The sequence below is a fragment of the Ixodes scapularis genome, unplaced genomic scaffold (assembly GCF_016920785.2).
Source record: "Ixodes scapularis isolate PalLabHiFi unplaced genomic scaffold, ASM1692078v2 PGA_scaffold1__304_contigs__length_218370807, whole genome shotgun sequence".
NCBI classification, from domain to species: Eukaryota; Metazoa; Arthropoda; class Arachnida; order Ixodida; family Ixodidae; genus Ixodes; species Ixodes scapularis.
The window spans coordinates 51,009,407-51,035,154 of NW_024609846.1; the positions used below are offsets into that span (position 1 = coordinate 51,009,407).

Consider the following 25,748-nt stretch of genomic DNA (forward strand, 5'->3'; position numbering starts at 1 on the left):
TTCTTGAGATCCCATTTTCTGTTTGCATATCAATTAAGTTACATTACAAGGTGCATAACTGGATACGGTGGTTTGTGGCGCTATATCTTCCAAAAACTAGACTTTTAAAAGATAACGTCCCACCTTTTGAATCAGTACCTAAAATTATCACGAAGTTTATAAAAACATGGCGAAATCATTGCGAGGTGGTCGTATCTCACCGCCATTATTTTTTCCCTAAAGCCGTGGTCACACTGATTATACTTCATACAAAAGACAGTCTGCAAACAAATTCGAACGCAGGTCACCACGAGATCTGAGCTTCGAATGCCGCATGTCAACGAATTCAAGGAGATACTTGGCACGCGGCATTCAAACCACATGTATCGTGGTGACTTATATCCGCAGGTTGTCTTTTGGTTTCACCTTATGATGTACCGCAGGAAAGGCTACAAGCGCGAGCTCCTTGCTTTGGGGCAGATCTCGGCGGCACAGGCTCTCGTGACTTAAAGGGGCACTGACACCCCAAAGGTCGTATTTATTTTTATTGTCTAAAACGATGCAAGATGCAGTCATAGACACGCAAAAAAAACCGCATCGCGAAAAAAAATTTTCCCGCGCGCGCGCGCGCCTTTTTATTTTTGGCGTTTGATTTTCCCGCCTCTCGCCTCCTCGCTTCTTTTAATCGGTGACGTCAAAAATCAGGAAATTTAGAAGCTTTGTAGGCGACATCTCTATAACATTTAATAACGGCAATCCTAAAACATGTTTTTTAACGCAATTGCGAACGCACTACGGCCCTTCTTTTTGAAATACCAAAAATCGGGAGTTCGTTGTGGTGCCGTCTTCTGGATTTGTATCCTCCAACGGAAAACAGGCGACACCGCTCAAAACCGGTCCGCCGTAACGCCACCGCTCGCTCCTTTCCTCCTCGCTTTGGGTCGCCATGGCAACAGCAGGGAGTGGTGAAAGAAAGTCGACTATCAGGTCTCCCCGATTTTTGACGTCAAGGCACCGGCGCCGATCGCGCGGGAACTTCGAATTCGGCATTTGGAAATTGTTTTTTTACTTCACAAATACTGAATTCCCAAATTTCAAATTTTGAGGGTAATGTCCCGGCATCGTTTTCAATCGTTTCGGATAATAAAAAAAAATATAATTTTGATGTGTCAGTGCCCCTTTAAGAGCGGCAGCTCGCGATTCTAACCTTCGCTGCGGTACAACATAAGGTGAAACGATGTATAGTAGTAGCAAACACCGCAATATGACCCTCAAAAATTGCATAATAAATATTTAAAGAAGGAGAACACTAACATATCAAACCTCGTACTCAGGCTCAAAAAGCTACGTCAAACAACGTGCAAAAATTAAAAAAAGAAAAAAGAAGAAATAAAAGGTGCAGCATGATTTATTTTATTTAGGGAAATCCGGAATTTTTATGTGCGGAGCTAAATCTTTTCTAGAGTTTTATACGCGCTACAGATTGCAGTCGAATATATTGTAGCGCTAGCCGCCACATGTCCAAATGAATATCTCAAATTAAATAAGCCTCACAACTTCTATATCTGCTTCCCCAGAGCAGCTGTTTGCCGTTCAATTTAATTCCATTAATTTTTTTTTATTTCAAATCAAGTCATACAAAATAAACAGTTGGCCCAGTGCCCACTCCTAGTACTCATAACCTCCTTGTTTACGATGCTCTGCGGTGCCTGGGTTGAGAGCGCTGCCCCGCGGGGAGACAGCGCCTCCTCCTAATTTTTCAAGCGTTCGCGCGCTTTGGGATTTTGGAGGCTTCGGAGCCGGAGGACCAGCACTTTCATGGCTAGGGTGCCTATTCATGGCATCACTAGAGCGCTTCTCATTTCCGCTGCGGGAGGGTGAGCAACGAGCTAGAGACACGATAAGTAGTTTCGGTTTCGGAAGCTCGTCTTGGTCTTTTTCACTAAATTGGCCGAAGTAGCGTATCCCGCTGGCAACCACACCTCAGTGTATTCATTAATTATAAAGCGCACCGCTGTCCGGTTTGTCGAAGGTTGATGCAGTGCCTGTTTACGCAGAATACTTGGAAGATTTATAAATTGTCATAACGATCTATTTTACATTTTATTAATGTAAATGCTCCGTGTGAAGCCCAATGTTGTGGTTGATGTGCATGGAGGTTGATATGCTCGATATGCTAGAACTCTGCTAGCTGCGCGGAAGTGATGGAGGTTGGATTTACGGAAACGTTCTCGTGTTTCCGAGCTTGAGAAGTTCGTGGCCATGTGCTCGTGAGCCTGCTGAGTGTGCTTCTCTGGTGACTTCAAGTGTGCTTCAGGTACCCAGAGGGGTGTATCTTCATGAGCGGCGTCCGCATAACAAGAAGTTTGTTTCTGAAGAGCCTGAAAAGTGTTTTGGGCCCTCATAATGCCAGGGTAAGCAACCGGTTTGTGCACCGCCGATGAAACGGAGTGATGAACCAAGCGGTGCCGACGGTGTTTTCTCCGCGCAGTTCGTCTCCAGGGCCAACAACACGGTCTCCCTGCCCCAGGAAATTAACGAAGCTCTTGAGTCTTCTGAAATGAAACATAGGCGTCATCCGGGCGTAAGAAAAAATATACAAGTCAGTATTCCCGACAAGCTGCTCGCCGCAGCCACGGAAGTTCTAGCAAGTAAGTAATTCAGGTCTTACTGCTTGGTCCTGACTGGCCGGGCTTGTGTGAAGAATGTATAAGATACGTAAATTTGTCAACAGATCTTTGGAGTATTGATTTCTCCAGGTGCAAATTTGCAAACCTATAGGGTTTAAGTAAGAGGTACTTAAACTCCAGTATCTTTCGTGCCGACTCTCACGTAAACTCTCATCACGTCGTTTTCTAGTTTGCGATACTTAAAGTAATACGACAGTGGGAAATAACAGTATCTTAATTGAGAAAGATTATAACAGGAAGCCAGTGGCTTGACGCATCATCGCATTCTTGGCTGGAGATGCAAGACACAGCTGTCATCAGAGCTCAGTGCACAAGGTATTTGCATCCATTAAAATGCAAACTGGATTTTTTTCACACCACAAAAACAGGCAATGCATCGCCCAACACTAGATCTCTTCCAGATTGTAAAAACAGCAGCTGAGAGACGAAATGCCTACGTTTACAACTTAACATTATCTGGTTCACGAGATAGGAGCGATTTTCAGAAATTGTTTTATTAGAAGACTATGATCGATTTTTAGAAATTGTTTTATTAGAAAACAGGGTTCATTTCCTCCCATTGAATTGTTTGCTATCACTTGTCACTTTTGTACCAAATGATGTGAAGTTTTGAAATTGTAGCACCTCATCTCGACTGCCGGCACTAACTGGGTCTGAAAATTCAAACATGCATAGGTCGTTTTTGTAGTCATAAAAGCACAGTTCATCTTTTGTAGCACATGCCCCAAACATGTGACCCAAAGACCCTTGTCTTTCATTCTTTGATGATAGCTAGACAACAATATTAGTGACAGAACTTAAATTACGTGAATAAATATGCCGCATGCTGATCTTGTGAACCTCAGCAAGAGAAGCTTGTTCAGCTCAGTATTAGGCATCAGTATTCTAACTAAGTACACTCATTCTGTGTAGCCAGAGACATTGGTCAGCTGCGTGAGGCGGCGTCCATCTTGCGGCTGCAACTCTGGACAAAGTGCCTGCCCACCGAGGACCGTGAGGTTAGGGACAAGGCACAAGCTCTCGAGAGGCAGCTTTTGGGAGATCGTGAGTATTTTTGTGCAGCCCTAAGGCATCATTGTTGCAATGCTAGTCTGCCTGAGGCAAATTGTTGTGAACTTCCATCTACTAACATACCATCATAAGATGAGCACTTTTTCCTTGTAAGGCAAGGCGAATTTGGAGTCTATGTGCCAAGCCAGCGAAGGGCATCTGGTACAGCCCAGTGAAGGGCCAAGGATTAATTTTTACCACTTCGGGGTCCATCAACGTGCAACCAAAATCTGAGTTGTCCGCTTTCTACACAATAAGCCTCTATCATACTGCGGCCACCTCGGCTGGGATTGTAACCTGCAAACTGGAGATCCGTAGGCCAGAGCTTTGATTTGGAGCCACTGAGGCGGCTGGCTTTTAATGTGATAGCATTATTAAGCTACTCATCACGGATTTGTCTATAATGTAGTTATCTAACCTCTAGTGGAGTAGGCAGCGGCGGGGAGGGGGTCCCTGGTTATCTGCTAAATTTATCGGAAATTTTTTGTCACGTGACCTATGCACCAATTCATTTTCACCGCTAAATTTGGCAGGAAAATTGATGTAACGTAACCTAATGTCACGGGACCTACAAACCGATTCAGCTTCCCCGCTAAATTTGGCGGGGAAATTGATGTCACGTCACCTGCCCTCATGGGACCTATGAACCAATTCAGTTTCCCCATTAAATTTAGCGGGAAAACTGAATTGCCCTAAAGGTTGTCTTAGACGTGTTCCTTGAGGCCGTCCTAGATGTCGTTATCGTTGTCCTCTAGGAAGTCGTTTTAGATGCCGTTCTTGACGTCGTCCATGGCCTCGTAACAGAAGGAGGAGGTAAACATGGCGAATGCTATCGCAATTCATAGACAATCAACAATAGTGGTTTCTGTTTAATTACTGGATTTCTGGCACTTAACCTTTTCTATATCATTCTTCTCTCTTTGTATTTTGTCTTGTGGCTACATTTATCACTTCATGGCCCTCTCTAAGAAGCTACCATTTAAACCATTTTGTTGTTCTTTATTGGTAAACAAGGTGACTGTCCGTTCGAGAAAAGTCCTCTGTAAACAAACTTTCCCATGGAACGATGTCACGGCCTGAAGCTTGGGAGCGCAAGTGTTCCAACCGATGATATGCGTGATACTGACAATGTCTGGGAGGATTGCGAGTGTGCCATTGCTGAGAGAATGTTGAGGCCCTATGCTAGTCTTAATTATACCACTTGTTACGGTCTCTTAGCCATAACTAAATATAAAAGGGATGATGCTCGCTTTTTGGTTTCACCTTCTTTTTTGTAAAAGTCTGCTCAGTTTCCTACACTTTGTTTGTGACCACTTTTGGTCAGTTATCCTGCATTATGAGGGATATCTTGCTTTCTGCTACCGTGTAAAGCAGAGGTCTCGAACTCATTCAAGTGCAAGAGCCAAATATCCCTTGCCCGAAAGGTCAAGGGCCTACATAAGGTGAGGGGTGCGGGTTACTATATTTTCGTATTTTGGGTTTAAAAAAGAGCAACGGCGTTTCACGTTGCAAAACAATGGACTCTCTCAGTGACACCCCGGTGCATTTCTAGAGAAGGGACCTTGTGCTCTCAGCCTTCTCTAAGCTTTCCGTTTTGCCAGTGGCATATTCAGCTTTGATGTGCTTCTACGACTACTTTGGGCTAATACCTGATGTGATAACAAGATTTAAAACGCCGACCTGCTGGCATTCTTTAAGAGTGAGAACAAGCACACTGTCATTCACATGTCGCACAATTCACTCTCCTTAACAGGCATGGCAACAAAAAATATTTTTATACATCCGTTTTTGCTTTCCCATATGATTCTATAGCAGCATCATAAAAAAAGAAAGTATATATATATATATATATATATATATGTATATTACATATTTTTTTTAACGGCTAGAAGCCCAAGCTCATAGCTTTATCTTTGGTAGTTTCTCCTGCTGAGTGAGAGTTCATGCAGCCAAGGTATGTGTGTCCTTGAGCAAAGAACTCACCCTTGTAGCCTAGTAGAGTAGTGGTATTGTCAGACAGGTGATTTACATAAGAAAGAGTTGTGAGGAAAATATTTAGACGAAAAACTACTCTGTCTAAGACAAAACAGAATAGAGCAAAATGTCAACATCCTACGTCCTCCGTCTCGGGTTTTACAATGTTGAAAGTTCACCAGCTCGCTTGCATCTTCTCTGTAATTTCGAGCAAAATGTGTTAACAAGTTCTATCAGTAGAGCTACTTTTACAGCGGAAATGAATCAGCAATGTGAAACTTTTACAGCGTAGCTGTTAAGGGCTAGTTTCCCCAGGATTGTGTCCGGTACCAAACAAATGTCGACACCCGTGGTCGACACAACACTATGGTTGCCGCCGTTGCTCATAGATGGCGGTAGCTGTCCAGAGTGTTGTGTTTGCCGGTTGTCTGCTAGCCGCTGTCGCTCATAGGTCGTGGCAACCTTTCCAGCCTCGGCAACCAGACAACTGGTTGCTGCCGTCGCTCGTAGATGGCGGCAACATTGTAGTATTTCTGATCAAGCGGCGGCCAGGGGCCCGTCGTTGAAGCTCAAAGAAGGAATGACAACCGCCGGCTGCTGGTCATGGTCTCTGAGTCTCGAGCACCCCGAGCGCGGGTGCCCGGCCCTGTTTATTTCACGCGCGGCATCGGCTTCTTTTTCAGTGTCGGCATTATGGACTATATACAAATACTACATATTCTCTCCCTCCCTTGACAGAAAAAAAAAACCAGAAAAAAAGAGGAAAATGCCACATAGCATATTATCTCCTTCCCTTCACAAAAGAAAAAAAACAAGAAAGGGGAGAAAAATACCACTACTTCTTGAAAAAAAAAAAAAGATTGCACTTCACACTGCACCAAAAGTTTCAAGAAAAGAAAAAAAAATTAGTCCAAAGATTCAAATGTCCATGATTTCATGAGATGTGGATGATGGGCTCATGTCCAAGATATTCATGACATAGTCTTTAAATCGTTCTGGTAAACGTATATGACGTCTTGGGCGTCCTTCTACTTGAAATGTCAATGGTAGAGGTGTTGAAACAGGCGTGGCGAAGCCCGATTCAGTAGGCGTGCTTGCAGTCAGGTGTGGTGGCGATGAGCATGATGGTGCACCAAAAACAGCATCCGCGGTGGACGTGGCAATTGTATTAGGCGTAGCTGAACCTTCGGGCTCAGGACCAGCACCCGAAACACAATCAGGCGCAGAATCAATTGGGGACTCATGCACTGGAGACGTAACGCCAGCATCGGAGTCCACAGAGGAGGGCCGTGCTGATCTGCCGCTTGAACTGGAGTCTGGCAAAGAGCTGCAGTACCCAAGTCCAAGCAGTGAAGTACTTGGACCATTAGATGAAACAGGAGTCGGGTTTGCAGGCCCAAGAAGGTGGCGAACAGCTCCGTCAATGCATGGCGGAGAAGCATGTGGCGGGGATGGGCCACGACCATGAACATCTGGCGCCATGAAGCCAAACCCAGTGGCACCAGGAACCTGAGCACCTGGAACCGCTGAACCAGGAACCTCAGGGACTGCACGAGGGGGGAAAATATCGTCCTCTAGAGCCCAAGAATACTTCTTCGAAGGCTGCAGCGTCGTTCGAGTGAGCCTTTCAGCGTTCCACGTTGTTCCATTGTCGAGTTTGTATGTAGACGGACCAATCCTTTCACGGATCTCCTGCGGAGTTGAATATTTATGTCGCATTTTGCCTTTTCGTTTTGACTTGAAAATCTTTACAAAATCTCCAGGTGCAAAAGATGGAACCTTCACGGCTCTGCGTGAGTCAGAGTACTGCTTCATTTTTTTCTGATATACCTGGACCCTATTAGGTAACCCCTGTCGAACTTCAACCTGTGGTATCGAAGGCTCATTGGTATTCCTTCCTTGAAGGTGCAAACGTGTACGATGATTGCGACCATGTAAGAGAAAAGCTGGGGTTTCTCCCGTGGCAGCATGGCGTGTGCTCCTATATACACCAAGATACTCAATGATTGTGTCGTATATAGAACGCTGTTGTACAAGGGCCAACTGAATAGTAGATTTCAGAACTTTGTTAAATCTTTCCACTTGACCATTCGCTTGCGGGTGGTATAACGCAGATTTGGTGTGTTTTATTCCATTTGTCTCGAGGAACTGTGAAAATTCCCTTGAAGTAAATTGAGGTCCGTTATCGCTGGTAATCTCCTGGGGTAGTCCCTCACAAGAAAAAATCGACTTCAGGAAACTGATGACCGAACCAGTCGTGACACTGGAGACAGCTGCCACTTCCGGCCATTTGCTGTGGTAATCCACTACAGTGATAAAAAATCGTTCCTTGGCAGGTGCCTGCTCGAATGGGCCGACGATATCTATGCCAAGCTTGGTCCAAGGATGTAATGGAAACTCTACCGGCTGCAGAGGCGCGGGAGATGACTTAGCTGGCTTGTCGGTCGCTTGGCAGACTGTGCAATGCTGCACGTAGTCCTTAATTTGCATGGAGATGTGAGGCCACCAGTAAAGTTCTTTGATAAGGCTTGTGGTCCTCGAAATTCCTTGATGCGTTTCGTGACCAACCTTAATCACTTGATTCCGAAGGCTAGATGGAACTACGATTTTCTCTCCTTGAAAGAGAAGTCCATCGATCACGGAAAGCTGCTCGCGAACGGAAAAGTATGACTTCAGCTCTGAAGACAGCTTGTTATGCTCTGGCCATGATGAAGAAATAAACGTCATAACTTGAGGGAGCACGGGATCTCTAGCAGTTGCTTCTTGGAAATCCTTCTGGTTAAGGCAAGCACAGATGATAGAAACGACCTCTTCTTTAAAAACTGTGCCGTTCTCTGTATCTGATACTGGAAGGCGAGACAAAGCGTCTGCGACGAGATTGTTGCTGCCTTTCTGAAATTCCATGATAAAATTATAATTAAAAAGTCTGGCAACCCAACGGCTGATACGATGAGGCCGGACGCCAGTTCCTTGAGTTGTCATCAGGGTGACAAGTGCTTGATGGTCAGTACGGATGGTGAACTGCCGACCCCACAAATAAACATGCCATTTTTCACAAGCCCACAGTATAGCCAGAGCTTCCTTTTCGCCAGTAGAATACTTTCGTTCAGCCTCCGTGAGAGAACGGGACGTGAACGCAACGGTTTTCAGCTGTCGTCCGTGTTGTTGTTGGAGAACAGCCCCTAAACCGTAATTAGAGGCGTCGGTTGAGACTATGACAGGAATGGTAGGGTCGAACATAGAGAGTATTGGTGCCTGCTGAATGCAGGACTTGATATTTTTGAAACTAACAGCTACATCAGGGGACCAGACATAAGATACACCCTTGCGTAGAAGACGACGAAGGGGTTCAACGACCGTGGCACAATGTGGAAGAAACTTACTATAATACTCTACAAGACCCAAAAAGGCCTTCAATTGTGAAGGTTCTGTTGGCTCTGGAAAGTTGAGGACTGCGTCTATCTTCGACAGAAGGGGTGCTATGCCTTCTGCAGACAAACGATGACCCAAAAAAGAAAGTTCATGAACATTAAAAACAGCTTTTCGATTTAATTTCATTCTTGCCTCAGCGATTCTTTTGAGTACGTCTCGCAGGTTATCATCGTGCTCCTGTTGGGTTGACCCATATACAATGACATCATCTAGATAGAACTGGACGCCTCGACAGCCTTTGAGAATTTTGGACATTACTTGTTGGAAAGCCGCAGGGGCGGAAGCTAATCCAAAACAAACACGTTTAAAACGGAAAAGCCCCTCATGGGTCACGAAAGCGGTGAGGTCGCGACTATTAGGGTCGAGGCGGACCTGATGGTAGGCGGATGCTAAATCCAATTTTGAAAAATGTGATGCTCCTCGAAGCGAGTTTAACAACTCGTCGATATGTGGGAGTGGAAAAGAGTCAACGACGATAGCTCGATTCGGCGCTCTCAAATCAACACACATCCGGATTCCGCCGTCTTTCTTTTTTACTACGACGATAGGTGAAACCCATTCCGAGGCATTAACGCGCTCGATGACGCCTTGTCGCTCAAGTTTCAGAATCTCTGCTGTGACCGCATCACGCAGAGTAAGCGGTAAACGACGGAGCTTTGACTGTACGGGTGGAACATGGTGCCGTACAGTAACGGTATGAGTGTGATTTTTAACCAGTCCCAGCTCAGAACTGAAAAGATCTTCAAATTCTTCGAAACCAGGTGGCAGTTTGGAGAAATCACTCACCGAAGAAGACTTTGATTTCTGTTCTGAAGTATCAGAAGAAGGAGCACTTGAAGATGATGGGAAATGGTCGCTAGCGGAACCAGAAGGACTTGAAGTCTTGTAAAATGATGGTGTGAGTGGACTACTTGGAGCATCAGATGAGCTCGGAACTTGTGATGTTGAAGTAGAGGAACCCGCGGTGCGCGGTGACTGCGGGATGTTAGCCGATTTCACATGTCCGTGGTCGGCCGATCGGGAGTCAGCTGCATTAATATAAAAACATTTCAGCTGTACCCCTGACAAAATAAGCTTGAGATCACGGACGGCGTCTGTGCCGAGCAGAGAACGTCCCTTGCTCACAACGTAGAAGAGGATGGTCGCGAAGCGATCGTTGAAAGCGACATTTGCGTGAAAACAGCCTAAGACTGGGATGGATCCCTGAAGGTAATGCACCAAAGTGCGCGGTGGTTTCATTAATTGAATTCGACAATTCCTGGTAATTGTCTTTTTTTTTTCTTTTTTTTTTTTACATTTCTCTGGAGGAAGAAGAGCGGGTCCAGAATGAGCGGCGATGTGCGCAGCAACACGAATGGCTTTGCAACCGCCGCGAGGTCGCTATCGCCTAAAGTTTGATTGCGTCGAGTGCTTCAGATTCTCTTGCGAAAGAAGAGTAGATCGCTCGCCTGGAAAGCCACCGCCGAGAACAGAAGCTACAACTCCGCTGCTCTTCCTTTTTCACCAGAGTGGAAAGGCTGAAAGTTTTTTACGATGCATGTAGCGCTGAGACATAGGGTCTCAAACACGCGGCCCACAAGCAGTGTGCATGAGACCCTTGGTGTATAGTTTCTGGGTATGAAAATAAGGAGCTGAGGAGCGACAGGAACACTGGTAATATTCAAGCTGTAGCTATGAATGTTTGATGCCATTCAAAGGGGCCCTGCGATCATATTTAAGCATCTATCTTTTTTGCGGTTTCCAGATCTCTTGGGGTACGGGCAAGCCAGCGGGCACGGAGAGAGTAATTAAATAGCAGTGTGTCATATTTTAACCGGACGACGCAGAAACCTCCTTCACCGACGGGGGCGACCCGCGGTGCCGAAAGCACGCGATATGTGACATTTTTGGTCCTGGCCTTACTACTGGTGAGAGCCGCTAAAAGCTTTTTTTTTTAGTCGAAATACAAAATATAACTGGTGCAAACCGTTTCAATTATTTATGAAAGCAGTTTTTCTTCAGTAGTTTAGATCAGAAAAGAAACAAATGCAGTTTGTAAAGTACGGAAACAAGAAATGATCCGTCGACATACCCTCCACCAAGCAGTGGAAAAGGCGGCACATACTAGAAAGGGGTAGTGGGATCGGGCACCGACGAGGGTTGAGCGTAGAAAGGTCCCGGATCTACGCGGCGGCGCTGCGGTCAAGGATCCGACCGGTTCCGAGCGTTCCGAAGGCCTTCGGCTTATTCGGCGAGTAGGTTTGGCGGTATGGCAGCGTGAAGTGGCTCCCATTCTGACTGATCTTTACCCCGTGTTTGGTATTGTTTGCAGCCGATGAAGTGTCATGCTGAATTAGTGTTTAATCGCGCAGCAAATGCAATGCGAGCCGCCCTGGCCGCCCGCTTCATACAGCCTATCCAGCACATGCTTTAGTGGCGCCCTCTCGGGCCACTGACACAGAGTGCACCAACCGTCAGCGCTCGCTGAGTTTACTCTAGTTCACGGCCACTCAAGCAACCAAGGACGTCATGAAGGAGGTTATTTTTTTTTTTTTTTAATTTTAATTTGCCTATAACTTTTGAAATAAAGCGAAATTCGAGAAAAGAAAAGTTGATTAAATTACTACGTTCAGTGCGCTCAGGTTCGGTGCAAATTAAAAACCAGTCAAAAAGTCCTTGCAGGGCCCCTTTAAGTCAGACCCGAACTGGCCTAAGCATGGAATGTGACTTTGTTGCATAAGCACAATAAAGAATACACGTTGCTCCTATGCTAATACTTCACTTTATACAACCTCTACCTTATGTATAGCGTAAACTGAATCTGAGCAATAGTCTTTTTTTCGTTAAGGGACTTGAAAGACAAGTTTATTCATCCAGAAAACTTCTTTGTATAAAAGGATGCATACGGTGCAGAGAGAGGCCCATACAGCCTGCAACATGGTAGCACCACTGTTGGAAAGCTGCAGGTGGCTTCTACATACATAGACCATGTTCCAAATTCTACCCGTGTCTAGCACTTTTCAATCTGTGTTGTCACGTGACACGACCCGCCGGAATAACTCGGATCCATTTGGGTAAGATTTGGAACACAGCCTTAAAGACTACCTATGATTGTTTATACCTGTCTACCCTGGACTTGACATCCTATACCCTGCAAACTACAGGGTTTGCCAAAAGAAACCGTTTTGATGTCTTTTGTCGCAGATAATTGCAGCACACAGAGGCTTGACCAGCATATAGCCCCAGGGCTGTTGACTAGATGTGTATGCCTTAACCAAATATATTATATGAATATATGAAGCTAGAAGCAATTTTTTAAAGATCTTGAAAGAAGAGGTATCTTTTCCATTCACTGCAGATGTGAGCCATCCACTTGACTCTGCAGTTCAGGGATCATGGTACATGAAGTGCCACTTCTTTTCCTTTACTTTCACAGTTATTTTATAAGCAGTTGAACTATCCTCATGTATGAGCTGCTGTGACAAGTATTCTAGGTATACACCTTCTCCACAAGGGCACAGCCAGCTTGAATATGATCACTTCTGGTACGCCTTAAAACATTGTTTTGATCTCTCCATGCTGCTGCAAGGTGTACATGAAAGATGCGTGATTGTGAGACATTCTTGTTTTTCCTCGCCTATATTTTCTCGCATATTCCAGGTTGAAATGTCTTATTATTTTTTTGCCCGCATACCAGATACGGAACCCACATGACTGAGAATGAAAGGAAACGAAAAACGTCTATAGTCTGCTGCCAACGGCATAGGCTGCTCTTTTATTAAATATTTTCGGAAAACCGATTTGGACTTTTGATTTTGGTAATGTATTGGGCTGAAACTTTCTCATCCAGCCATCACCACCGAAGCTATTAGATCAACTAAGTTGTTCTACTAAAGCAACTTTGTTGTGGTTCTCAATTTTAGTGCAGTTGTATACTAAACAAAGGGGCTTTGATTGAATGTCTGAGGTATGCATTTGTAGGATATATGTTAAATAGTATAATTTAACTTTGTGCTGTCCAATAAGATAGTGTAGAGAAACTCAGGTGCAAAGTGTATATGTGAAGGTTGACAGTAAAATTGTGTTTTTAGGTCTAGAGTCGATGACTCCAGAGGAGAGGAGCCAAATCGAGGACCAGGTGGAGCAGGCTGTGCTCAAGAAGCTCAAGGAGCAGATCCCACCTTGGAGGCCGCTCAAGTGGGTGATGGTTGCTGCCGGCTTGATGCCGTAATACCAAACACCGAAATCAAGCACTTCTTTCACTCAGGCTACTTCAACAGGCATGATTTCTAGCTATCTTTTAATTGATTTCCAAATATTTTCTGCCCCTCCTGAAGGCCATTAAAGTAAGGGGTTCTACTAGTGAGGCAACAGATAAGTGGCATCATTAGGGATCAAAAAGGCTTGAGGTACACCTAAGCACTTCTTATGATTTGTGAATTTGAAAGCATGCACGCCACTCTTCCGCTCCCTTCTGTCATCTGCTTCGTACTTGCGTCGACAGTTAAGCGCGCGCGCTGACCTTGGGCGTGGGGTTGCTGCCTCGCGGACAGGCAGCGCCATGGGGTGGCAGTCGGTGAAAATGACACACAGCGGCTAATGGGAGCCTCGTCGACGCGCACCAGCCAATGGGATTAAAGCCGAAATCCATCAGTTTTACCCCGCTCCTTTGGGATTGGGGAAACTAGGTGCCACTATCTAGGCTTTTCACATGGTTTTATAACTGGGAGCTGGCTTCACTTGGAAAAAGAATTTAAGGTACGGTTTGGCACGCTTCAAACTGATGACGTCGGCTCGCTCCACGGGACAGTTAACGCTTTCGCAATAATAGGAATGGGCATGGACTCAGATCTACGTATGACTCATATAATGCAAAAGTTACATTTCAGTGAGGGAGATCAGAATCTGGTTGCACTCTAAGTTCCACGTTTTTTAAATGTTCCGGTAAACCCCTCTAGCTGGCTTCAGTAAGACAGAAAGACAGACCCCACTATACACCTTTCCAAAAAATACTCGACCCCAGGGGCAACAAACCGTTTTCGAGCCCAGTCACTGAGTTTGAGGCTAGACTCTCACCGGCGTCCCTCCTAACCCTAACCGAGTGGACTGTGATTTCAATAGGCGCCGCCTGCGTAGGCGCAGTTTCAAGCACTGCTGGCGGCTAAATTCTCGTATTTTCCCGCTATATTTTGTGCTTCATGGTACATGTATTTTCCTGAGGACATTGAGAAAGCATTCTGCCACATTTGAAAAAACAAAAAAAGCAAAAAAAACAACTAAACTATTTTTGTTGGGTACGCGCGCGACAGAACGAATGCGACTTATTTGTTTTTTTCTTACGATAAGCTTTGACGGCGCCGCAGGATTCGCCGCATGTGAAACGACAAAGCGCTTTGCTGTCAAAAATGAATTGCAACAGAAGAGGGTCGATAGGCATGCATTCTTCAAGCTCACAAATAACGTGTTTACGGATGGACAGGACACGGACATACAATTGAGGAAGTGGTAACATTCGAACGGTATATCGTACAAACCACACGATGCAGCGTTATCCGAAAAGAATTTATTTGAGAAAGATCTCAAATAACACAGTCACAGTCGACGACAGTCACATCTTGACGATTTGACGGAATCCGGGATGACTTCGTTTTGGGGCACGTTTTGAGGAGAACTTCCTTTTTTCACAACCGCACCAAGGCAAAGAAACAAACGCGACTGACCCGTTTCTCACCCCAACCCGGACAACTATTTTTGGAGATGAGTTATGATTCTACGCGGATTGTCTTTGGGAGGGGGGAGAACAATATTCGCAAAATTGCGTCGAGGGTCGTTCGACGTCCTTCACCTCCTTCGTTTCCCGTGAGTGTCGAGCAGAAAAGCTTGAATGGCAGGCACTTACCAGCCTTATTTCTCACAGTGGAAGATAACATAAAAAGGGTACGCAGCACGCATAAAAAAAAATTAAGTGGAAACTTTTCAGAGGGGCGAGGAAACGTCGAATGCAAAACCGCAAAAACGTAGGTAGAGAACCGCGCCGAGCGGGTCTTCACAGTCCCAGAGAGCGGCAGAAAATTTCTAGCTGACAGAGGGCGCGAGAGTCGCACCAGCCGCATCAGCAACATGGCGGCGGCCTAGGAGCGTTTTTTGGAAAGGTGTATACTATCCACAAGGCTGCTCATTTCTTTGGAAACCATAGCTTATCTCAAATCTTTCTCTGTTCAATACTGGGACTTTTTCGAAGTATTTGAGTAAGTTTCACATTCCTCAGTGGTTGAGGAATGCTATGCCCACTTCCGGTTTTCTTAAAATAAACCCTTCTTAGCACCAATTTCTTTTCTTTTCTTTTTGTTTTCTTACAACACTGAAATCTGACATTTAAAAGCATGGAATACTTATGTAAGGAGAATTAAACCTCGAAAAAATGTCCTTAAAATCAAAGTAAAGTAAACCCTGAAAACGTGGAACACTTGTTTTGAGCCTTATATCGGAGAACAAAGCTACTATTGATGGTTCTCAAGAACTGTATGCAAGCATTGACGAATGAAAAAAAAAAAAGGACGAGTGATATTTTTATGTACTTGTGTTCTTTTCCTTGCGTATGTGTGTGTGTGTGTAGCAAATCATATTTTTGTTGCAGCTATGACGAATTCGGGTCATACACCTACTTGGTGGGACGGCTTGCTGCTGACTATGCAACAATAAGGGCTGTGCTCGCAGAGGTACGCCCCTTTGGTGCACAATATGTGGGGAACCCTCCTTTTTCTATAAATGCATGAGTGCTCTTGCAAGAAGTATGGAACGTGAGAATACTCTGGAACATGCTACCTTTAGGAGCTGCAGATATGTCTGCCGTTGTCATTCGCAGCAGGGTCTTGACACTATTTTCAGAGTGGATTTACCACCTGTCGTATATCTATTCCTACATAGGAGATGGCCTAACCCAGAGTAGGGCTCTGTGCTGCTGTTTTTTCCCTTTGTCATTTAGACTTTTTTGTTTTGCTATTTTAAATTTTCACCAAGCCTTTCTGCTGAGAGGTGGCATTTTGTCTGTTTAAAATTTGGTTGTGTCACTTGAGTATTCGGTCGGTGCCTTAGGTTGTGTTTCTCTTAAACACAATCATCATTGCCAATTAAAGAAGAAATATGCAAATTGCCATAATTGCAAGGTAGTTCACCCTCATTTTCCCTTTAATTTTCAGTTAAAAAGATGCCAAGATAGCTTATTCCTAGTACTGATCACTTTAACGGGGCTGTAACGATTTTTGTTATGTGACAGCAGTCTGTGTTGTAGCAGTGGTAATGGCTGCTACTTTGACGGCTTAGAAGATAAAGTGATTCTGTGAAGCAATGGTTTATTCATGGCTTGGCCAAGCCCAGCCCATGCCTGAATCAATACATGCTTTGCATGTGACGTCATATGGCACCTTACCAGCCGCCATTGCTCCGTACCATGCTCCTTTGCCCATGCATTCTGCAGCATACATTTTGTGCCATTGAATTTGTTCTTCACGCCAATCCTTGCCGAGGAGAACAGATGCGGTGGCGCCAAATGTATGCTGCAGAAGGTGCGGGCACAGGAGCATGGTACGGAGCATTGGCGGCTGATGTGACGTCAATGCAATCTTTGTTAAGGATTTATATCTGCGTTGAAAAAAAACTTTCAGCCTTTCCACTTTGGTGAAAAGGGAAGACCAGCGAAGCTGTACTATGGTGGGAATGAAGTAATGGCCGGTCGCAAGTTGGCAAACCAGAGTGGAAAGGCTGGAAAGGTTGCCGCCATTTATGAGCAACGGCGGCAACCAGACAGCCGGATTGCCGGTTGTTGGGTTGCCGGTTGTCGACTTGCCGGTTGTCTGCTTGCCACCATTGCTCATAGATGGCGGTAGCTGTCCAGAGTTTTGTGTCATAATTTGTTTCGCTGGCAGACACAATCCTGGGGAAACTAGCCCTTGACAACTCAGCTGTAAAATGTTTTCAAGCTTTCATTGGGGCAGACTAAAAGTTAGCCCATCCCTATTCTTTCTTCCTATTTGACCTCTATGGAGAGCAGGTTGTCTTTTGGTGTAACAAAGTTGATATTAAAAATGCTGTACATGTGCCACACAAGAAAAAATGATTTGTAATCCAAACTGGCCTATACTGGGGATGTGACCACCCCAGTTTTTTGTGCTTGGTGAGGGTGAGACATGTGCACTCCTATGTTCACTCGTGGCTGAAACACACTTCATTATAATGTTTTTTTAATTATAGTGTGCACCCAGTGTAAAGTCTCCAGGGTCAAACTGCAGTTGAAAGAAAAATGTTTTCCTTTAAATAATTCACACTCAGTGCATAGCCTACACATAAAACAATTCTCATACACAGCACACTTGGGAAAATGCCTGCCTTGTTTGCACACAGAGAAGCTTGTATCATCAGAAATCATCATTATCATAATCTCATTCACAAAGTTTGTCATGTCTCGTCATAATGAACGATATTGAAAAAACTAATCCTTGCCTAGTCAGAACCGCATGAAATTTCAACTTTTAGACATGTATATCCTGCAAATTGTTTTCCGGAAAATATGGTACCCAGAGGATTTCTGCAGGAATGTCATTGACCGTGGCATATGTTCCTCATATTTTGGGTCCCACGCAAATTCTGAAAAACTCCGATTGTAAATTGAATGGTGCCATGTTAACAACTGCACCGTTTGCCTGCTCCAGATTCGGCACCAAAACCCTGCATTTGCACCCAAGTCGCTTCTGGACTTTGGGTCGGGCATTGGAACTTCTTTTTGGTAAGGACCATTTTAGTTCTTTTATTTAATATGAAAAGTTGTTGCTTTGCTGCATGCCCCACCCAGAGGAGTAGCGCAGCGCCAAAATTCCAAAAACACGGATCTACATTTAATATTAGATGGACGAGACGATTAGTGTAACATTGAAGAGTTTGGCAAGTGCCCTTGAAGAAAGCCCCCACACAGCGGTGACTGTACAGTGGTGCCATTTGGACGCCTGCAGAGTAAAGTTAACAATCAGTGCTGTCTAAGTAAAATTAAATGGAAATAAAAAAGTGTTCATATTTTTTTTAATAAGCATATAGTAAACTCTGGCGAAACTGCATTGCATGCAAGAATGATTGGTAAGACTTGGGAGGAGCTGCACAAAACTGTTTCCTTCTGTGGTGGTCTTGTCATATCATTTTTGTTTTCAGTAACTTCAATTTTGGGAACTCCTAATTCTTCTAATCTTACGAACTTCATTATCATCTAATCTTTAAGGGCGTGTTAGAAGCATCTACAATATACTACCAATGACTTTATCATGGTATGAAGCTGGGCCGATGCCAGATAATGCAGAGTATGTCAGATATGAGTCAAAATAAACAGGCATTTCTTTTGGCTAGTTTGATTGGCACATTAACTACGATAGTCATTGTTCTTTGACTCTTGCCTCGATCGTGTGACGAGACATGGCTCATTTAATTTTGATTGGACAGGGCAACAAGAGAATTTTGGCCACATGAGCTTCAAGAGTACTTCGCTGTCGACGTCTCTGACGATATGAACACTCTCGCCAGACTTTTGGTCCAAGGTAGGTCTTTATTTCATACTCATTTCCTCAAAGCATTGCTAGTTTGCTGCTGATAATGGCCCTGTTTTACCGTATTTACTCTACTAATAGCCGCACTGTTTATGAACAAAACCTGAGGGTTTGCTTTTCCGCGGAGCACGCGAATTGCCAATCACCGCGATCGACGGCATGATTCCAGCGGTTTACAGGACAGAGATAACGTCTTCGCGCGAAGATATCATCTGTGAAGGTTGCATTTGTAAAGAGACTCGTGTTCTTGATGTAGTTATTCGCTATGTTATTTAGAGTAAACTTTCGTTAATTCGATCTCGACGGGACCTTGAAATTTGGTCGTATTATCGAATGATTGAATTAAAAAAAAGGACCGAAAAACGGTTAAAATAAACATTCTTATATTGTTCAAAGTACTCACGGATGGTCTGCTGCCGTCTGCGTTTAAAACGCTTGTCCAAAAGCATGCTCCGGAGTGCAGCGTGACTAAACGTCATCCCCAAAATATCGCCTACTAAAAAAAAAAAAAAATGAAAAAAATAAGTTTTACGCACTGACTTTGGCGCCAGGCAACCGAGACCGTCGGGGGAAAAAAAAAAAAACCATGAATAGAGAATTGCACTTATCGAGGCGCAAGATGGACCGCACACGATGCTACAGAAAAGCGCTTTGGGAGCGCGCGCTGAGAAAGCTTTACGAGCCGACTTTGGCGCCAAACTACCAGACTGTCGAGGACAAAAAAAATATAAATAAATAAACAACAACAAGAGGAAAAAAGAACTTGAGTTTTCTGGCGCGCAAGATGGACTGCACACAATGCTACAGAAAGCACTTCGCTTTGAGAGCGCCGCGTTGTGTTCGCGCCTGACCACGTGCTATGTTCTCCGCGCTACTCGGTGAATTACGCTCGCAGATCTCGTGTCATTCGTTACGGTCCATCTCAATGGCGTAGAGAAGCAGGTGCATATTTGCGCACGTTCGGCTTTGCGGCAAAGGGCCTGTGTTTTGCCGTACGTTGGCGGTTTTTCTGCCGTGGTGCCGTGCAATGTGAGCCGGTGTGCATTTGCTCAGGACGAATTATCCGATGCGGAGCCTTCCCGAGTTCGAACTATCGAACATTTCCTCCCATAGAAATGTATGGGCACTCGCCAGGACTTTTGAACACGATTGAATTAAATGAATAGTCGAATTAACTGAGGTCGAACTAACGAAAGTTTACTGTATGCACAACGCGAGGATTGGCTGTCTATCTGCTTTGCGGGAAAGTAGACGCCAGGGCCTTGTTCATAGATATGCGGCTATTACTCGAGTAAATACAGTAATTACTCTTCTGAAAAATAACAGCATTTTTTGTAGCTCTGCTCAACTTTTTGTTGCAGTAAAATTGTTTAATGGGTATTTCTTCAGCTGGGAAAGGTGACAAGTAATTTAAAAACTTAAGTAACTGTAGGCCGCAGTTTCAATGCAGGTATTGTAGATCTTTATTTAAAATAATGTGCCATGTCTGGTAGTCTTCAGACTGTGTGTGTCTTTTTTGTTTTTAATCTTTTACAAACTTTTATGGCATCATTTCAAGTTCTCTCAGCTGCAGGTTTGTATTCGATAGTTCTCCCGGGCCTATGTGTTTGGCATCAAAAACCATGATGGCCATAGCTACAGTGTTTGCATTTTTATTACCGAATTCAGGTGGGAACCCAAATGCCGAGGTGAAGTTCCGGGGTTACTACCAACGTCAGTTCCTACCAGCAACTCACAAGGTGGGATCGGCTTATTTATATTGGTGGCAAAGGGCCTCACAAGCCGACTCCACTTCCAGATCAAATTTGATCTAGTCACAAGTGCCTTCTCGCTGCTCGAGCTCCCAAGCACAGAGCATCGGTTGCAGACCGTGGCAAGTTTGTGGGGCAAGACAAACTCCATGCTGGTGAGACCAGTCAGTCAATCCATTGCGAGTTCTCAAGCCCATACAGCAAATACACTGCCATTGCATTGTGGCTGAGACTGATCTAACACATATAATGAAAAGCAAAGCACACAAAGACAGGGACAAAAGAAAGAAGAGTATAACAGACAAGCGCTCCGGTTGTGGGTCTTGTCTCTCTCTTTTTTTTTTTTCTATACTCTGATTTCCATTATGAGCCAGTACCAACTGGCCCAGCTTTCAACACTCCTGATTTAATACACTTGTGTTCAGGTTATCCAAACATTTCTGTTGCCTGCCTAAACTGTGTATAGATAGCAAAGTTTATATTTCGTTAATCAAGTCGGAGCGGAGGGACACTGGGTGGTATGTTCAATTCTGATGAGGACTATTTGGTCAACCGTCAACAGAATTCTCTTTGCAAAGTGTGGATTCGAGATTATGATGCCTTTCTTTGTGGATCCTGAACATTTGCGTGCTTTTCCAGATTGTTCTTTCGTTGCAGAGTTTTTTTTTTTTTTTAATATTTTATGCAGGGTTTCGCATTTGGGCGCTCAGTTTGTGAAACAATATATGTCAAGCAGCGAGTAGAAATCTGTGCCTTACTGTCGAAATAAGAAACAACAAATGAATTTCTGCCACTGGACCTGGAGCGACAGTATCCTGGCATTGTTTTAGGTTATAGTAGAGCCACGGCCGCTGGATCTTCTTTCTGCGCGCTCCCTTCTCCGGCCTCCCACTCCGGTTTGAATACAATAGGAGGACCGTGAAGACAAAGCTTCTCGACTCGGCCGCTTTTTTCCCGGGCGGCGCCACAAAGCGCGACGCCCCGCGTCCCGTGTCCCCTCCGTATCGGCGAGCTCTTCTCCCGTCGTGCTGACTTCTCAGCGCCGCTTTTCCTTGTTTTTCTCCCGCGCCCACGGGCTGCTGTCATCGTTGTTTTTACTCAATGTTCAGATGTTGTTATTTATTCTGCTATTACGCCCTGTTTACGTGACTGTATCTTCAACGCCGTGAAGGATCGTCCGTCGTCGCATCAACGTGCTACTATCATCGTTGTGTTGTGCGCCTTCTGGTGCAAGGTTAGTCACGTTTTTTTACTGACATCTGCAATGTCGTGAAGGAACTGTAGAGCCTGTTCGGTTCATGTGCGCACATCATGCCTAAAAGTTGTTGTGTCCCCCTTTGCCCGTCGACTGACCGAAACAGCCCCGGCGACCACTATTTTGAAATACCAAGCAACGTGGAGCGGCGAGCGGCTTGGCTGAAGCGAATATCAAGGCAAGGCACCGCTAAAGGTAGCCCGTGGCAACCTGCTTCGAGGTCGGTCGTGTGCTCGCGCCATTTTATTGATAAAGACTATCGAGAAGGCTGCAAGAGAAAGCTCCTCCGGTCAAGCGCTATTCCCACAGTGTTTCCGGAATACCCCTCCTACTTGCAGGGCGGTGACTGTCCCAAACGAAGAAAGCTAAGTCGGCAAGAAAACGACGAAACACAATCAGATCGACGTTCCAACCAGGAGCGTGCCAATGAGAATGACAGCCAACATGCAGATGACAGGTCTAATCGAGTAGATGAGCCCCCGGCTGAAACTGATCCCGAGACGGAACCATCGGAAGAGACGACAACAACTGATCAAGAAAGCCAAACCGTGCTGAACGTTGCCGCAATGCTTGAAGAAAACAAAAGGAACACGCACCGCTTGCAGATGAAGGTGAACAGACTAAATTGCTCGATGCAGAAACTTCAAAAAAAGTGTGATGAGTTGAGCAGAAAAGTTCAAGAGTTTGAGCAGAATAAAGCGGTACAAGCTCTCAAGAACATCTTCGCTGCAGCAGACCGAGGGGACAAAACTGCCACTTTTGTGAGACACCAAATAATGTCGTTTGGAAAAACAAGGCCCAGCTATGAGGAGCATGTTCTCCGTGAGTGCGTCCTTTGGAAGGCATGCTCAAGCAAGGGATATGAGCACGTCAAGGCTCGGAAACTGTTCAAGCTGCCATGCCGTAGCACCCTCCAAAAGTTTGTTGGGCGTTCCACCGGAGAAGTGGGCGTCACAACTCTAATCAAAGACCGTCTACGTGCCGAATTTCAGGCATTGAAAATTGACCAAGAAAGGCACTGCTCTCTCATTATTGATGAGATGGCGATACAGCAGAAAGTCGTGTACGACCGTCAAGTGGACAAGATTTTCGGACTAGTTGACATGGGTATAGACTCGTCCGAAGCATCCAGTTCAGGCACGCCCCAAGTAGCAAACAGGCTGTTATGTTTTGTAATTCGCGGGCTTTCGACAGCCTACATTATCCCTGTCGGTTATTTTTTCACAAGATGCCTGAGGAACGACGAACTGAAGAAAATGACATTGAGTGTCATGCAGACCATTGAGGGCGCTGGATTTCACGTCACGAGGATTGTCACGGATAACCACAAGACGAATGCCGCGCTCTTCAGGAGCATGTCAGAAGACAAGACACTGCAGCATGTAATCGCACATCCTTTTCGGGAAGACGACCCTTTATTCTTATCGTTTGATCCCAACCATCTCATAAAAAATTTGAGAACTAATCTGCTGGAGAGAAGCATGTTTGATGGAGATGAGGAGATCCAAGGGGGTCTTTTCCTCAAAGAACTATACGACATCCAGAGTGGCCTTTTGGTGAAGCCGGTAAGGTTTCTGACACGGGCACACGTCGACCCCAGCAACCTCGAGAAAATGAAGGTGTCTAGAGCAACACTCCTATTTTCTCCAGTGGTTATTGGGACTCTTGAGTACCTCAAAGAAAACCCCAGCTGCCATGAAAGGGCGCCTACTTTCGAAGGCTGTGGCGCGACCGTCCGCTTCATGAGAGCCATAGGGAAGTGGTATGCTTTGCACAACATTGGTGGGTGGACCGATCGACATGACCAGGAGCAGCCCTTCATAACTACAGATGATGAAAGACTGTCGTGGCTCGAAGTGGACTTCGTTGAGTACATGGAACATCTAAGAACTTCCGGCGATGGTGCACGCAATCGCTGTATGACGAAAGAAACATATGAGGCGACTATGATGACGACAAGGTCCACAGTGGCCCTCGCCGAGTACCTTCTTGACAACATAAAGTAAGTCTATTATTCACATATAAAATTTATAGCAATATTAGTAACCGTATGCATAATCTCAATTCCTTTCATATTCTTTCCACAGCTTCCGGTACGTCCTAACACGCTGCTTGAACAGCGACCCCGTGGAGTCTCTTTTTAGCTGTTTCCGGCAGTTCAACGGTGGAAACGACAACGTGGACGCAAGGACCGCTGTATTCACTGCAGAGAGGTTGTTGAAGGTATTTGAGCGTGACTACGATCAACAAGTAGTAGATCATTAAAACACTTTTTTTTTGTCAGGTCGGAATCATCGAGGCAGCAAAATCTGGAAATGCGCCAACAAGCTACGATGCCCAGACTTCAGTGCGATCGTCCGCTCCCCAACGTCCTGACGACAACCTTCCACCAGTCATAGAGATGGCAGCGAGGAGGCTCATGAGAGAGCTGAGGTCACCGGACGTTTGTGATCAAGTGTCAGAAAGCCTGGAACTCGCTCCACTAGCCTACGTGGCAGGCTACATAGCGCTTGCTTGTGATGAAAAGGAGAGCCACGTGTTAATATAGTCAGCACCATTAGAAAAGATAAAAAAAAGTTCAGTGAAGATGTTGAGTGGCCACATATTTTATTCACGTGAAGAGCCGAAGTGTTTACTTGAGCGCTTTCTAAAGTTTCTTTAATTTGTCTTAGGTCACCTGTCCTTCTTGCAAGACACTACTTCATCAGCCTCGCACAACGGACAGCCCCTTCAACTTGCTTAGAATTCTCGATCGTGGAGGACTAACGTATCCGACGTTAGATGCTCTTTGGGTGTGCAAGATCACCTGCAGGTTTGTGCAGGACGTGCTGCAGTCCTCTGATGTCAGGCGAAGCAGTCAAATATCGAAGATGTTACTCGCCGCGTTGCTTCCTTGCATGATGTCGTGCCCACTGATGTGGTGCAAAGAAAGGGATTCCCAAGAACATAGCAGGGAACTTTGTGAATTGTTTCTGCGGAAGCTGCTCAGGCCACTCTTGGCTAACTGGACTGGAAACGTCAATGACTCCCTCGATAGATATATGAAGCTTTATCACAAGCCACTTTCACGAAAGGTCTTACGGTTGTAAGGTTGTGTTTCAACGAACACAATTCTCGCAAAGTTATTGCGGTGATTACGTTAAAGTTTTCCGCATAATAAACAGATATTTTCATTTCTGATTTGTTTTCTTCTCACAAACTGCATCCTCACGGAGCACACGAGAGCTGAAGTGGCTCCGAAAGACGGGGCCAGGCACGACACGCTAGTACGATCAGATAAGGCACTGGGGGTAGAACAGGCGCGAAAAATCCGCGCCATTGAAAAAAAGAGGACGAGGCTGCTTTTTTTTGCAGGGTGACACAAGAATAGAAGAGTAATGGCCCATAAAAATGTCGCGTGGAATGGGTCTACCGAAATCGAACCAAGAACGAGGAAGGGCACTGACGTGTCGTGCCGACTCAACCCGCAAAGCACGCAGCCGTCGGCCAAAAGCGGGCGCACATAGCCGCGAGCGGCCGGGAGGATCTCCCGGTACCTCCGCCCGTCACGCTCTCCAGCGCCCTCACCAGTAACGCGGCGAATAACGCAACTAGCTCGGTATCTTCCTCCGGAGGGCGCATCGGCAAGCCGGAGAAGGGAGCGCGCAGAAAGAAGATCCAGCGGCCGTGGTAGAGCAGTCACGGATTCAATTCCAATGTCCTATTTGTGTCCTTCAGAAGCTGATGCAGTGGTTTCATACCAAACTTCTAAAGCTCTGCAGGTTTAATTGTGGGTTGTTCTTAAATTACAGGAGCGTGCAACATAATTGCCTCTCACTCATGCCTCTTTGAATCGAAGGGCAGCATTGTTTTCTATAACTGTGACATGTAAACTCATATTGTGCATGATAATGTATACCTTTTTACTTGTTACCTACTTAGGGATAACATATTGATTACCCATGAATAGGTCATCATACAATTTTGGTGTTGTATCTTTTGTGTTGGGCCATATGCTGTTATTCTGCTCCACACTTAGTCGACAGCGCAAATCATAGACTTTAGACACATG

At 45.2% G+C, this 25,748-nt stretch overlaps 1 protein-coding gene across 1 annotated transcript in view; it reads left to right on the plus strand.

Moving 5' to 3' along the window:
* Positions 1 to 1,964: 1,964 nt before the first annotated feature.
* LOC115320185 (methyltransferase-like protein 17, mitochondrial) overlaps positions 1,965 to 25,748 on the plus strand; it is a 55,070-nt gene continuing 31,286 nt past the window's right edge. Inside the window, exons 1-9 of the mRNA XM_029980299.4 lie at positions 1,965 to 2,393; positions 2,471 to 2,630; positions 3,582 to 3,713; positions 13,196 to 13,301; positions 15,742 to 15,823; positions 17,813 to 17,886; positions 18,588 to 18,682; positions 20,360 to 20,430; positions 20,490 to 20,597. Of these exons, the coding sequence (XP_029836159.4) occupies positions 2,319 to 2,393; positions 2,471 to 2,630; positions 3,582 to 3,713; positions 13,196 to 13,301; positions 15,742 to 15,823; positions 17,813 to 17,886; positions 18,588 to 18,682; positions 20,360 to 20,430; positions 20,490 to 20,597 (903 nt within the window). The 5' untranslated portion in view covers positions 1,965 to 2,318. The remainder of the gene's footprint in view (positions 2,394 to 2,470; positions 2,631 to 3,581; positions 3,714 to 13,195; positions 13,302 to 15,741; positions 15,824 to 17,812; positions 17,887 to 18,587; positions 18,683 to 20,359; positions 20,431 to 20,489; positions 20,598 to 25,748) is intronic.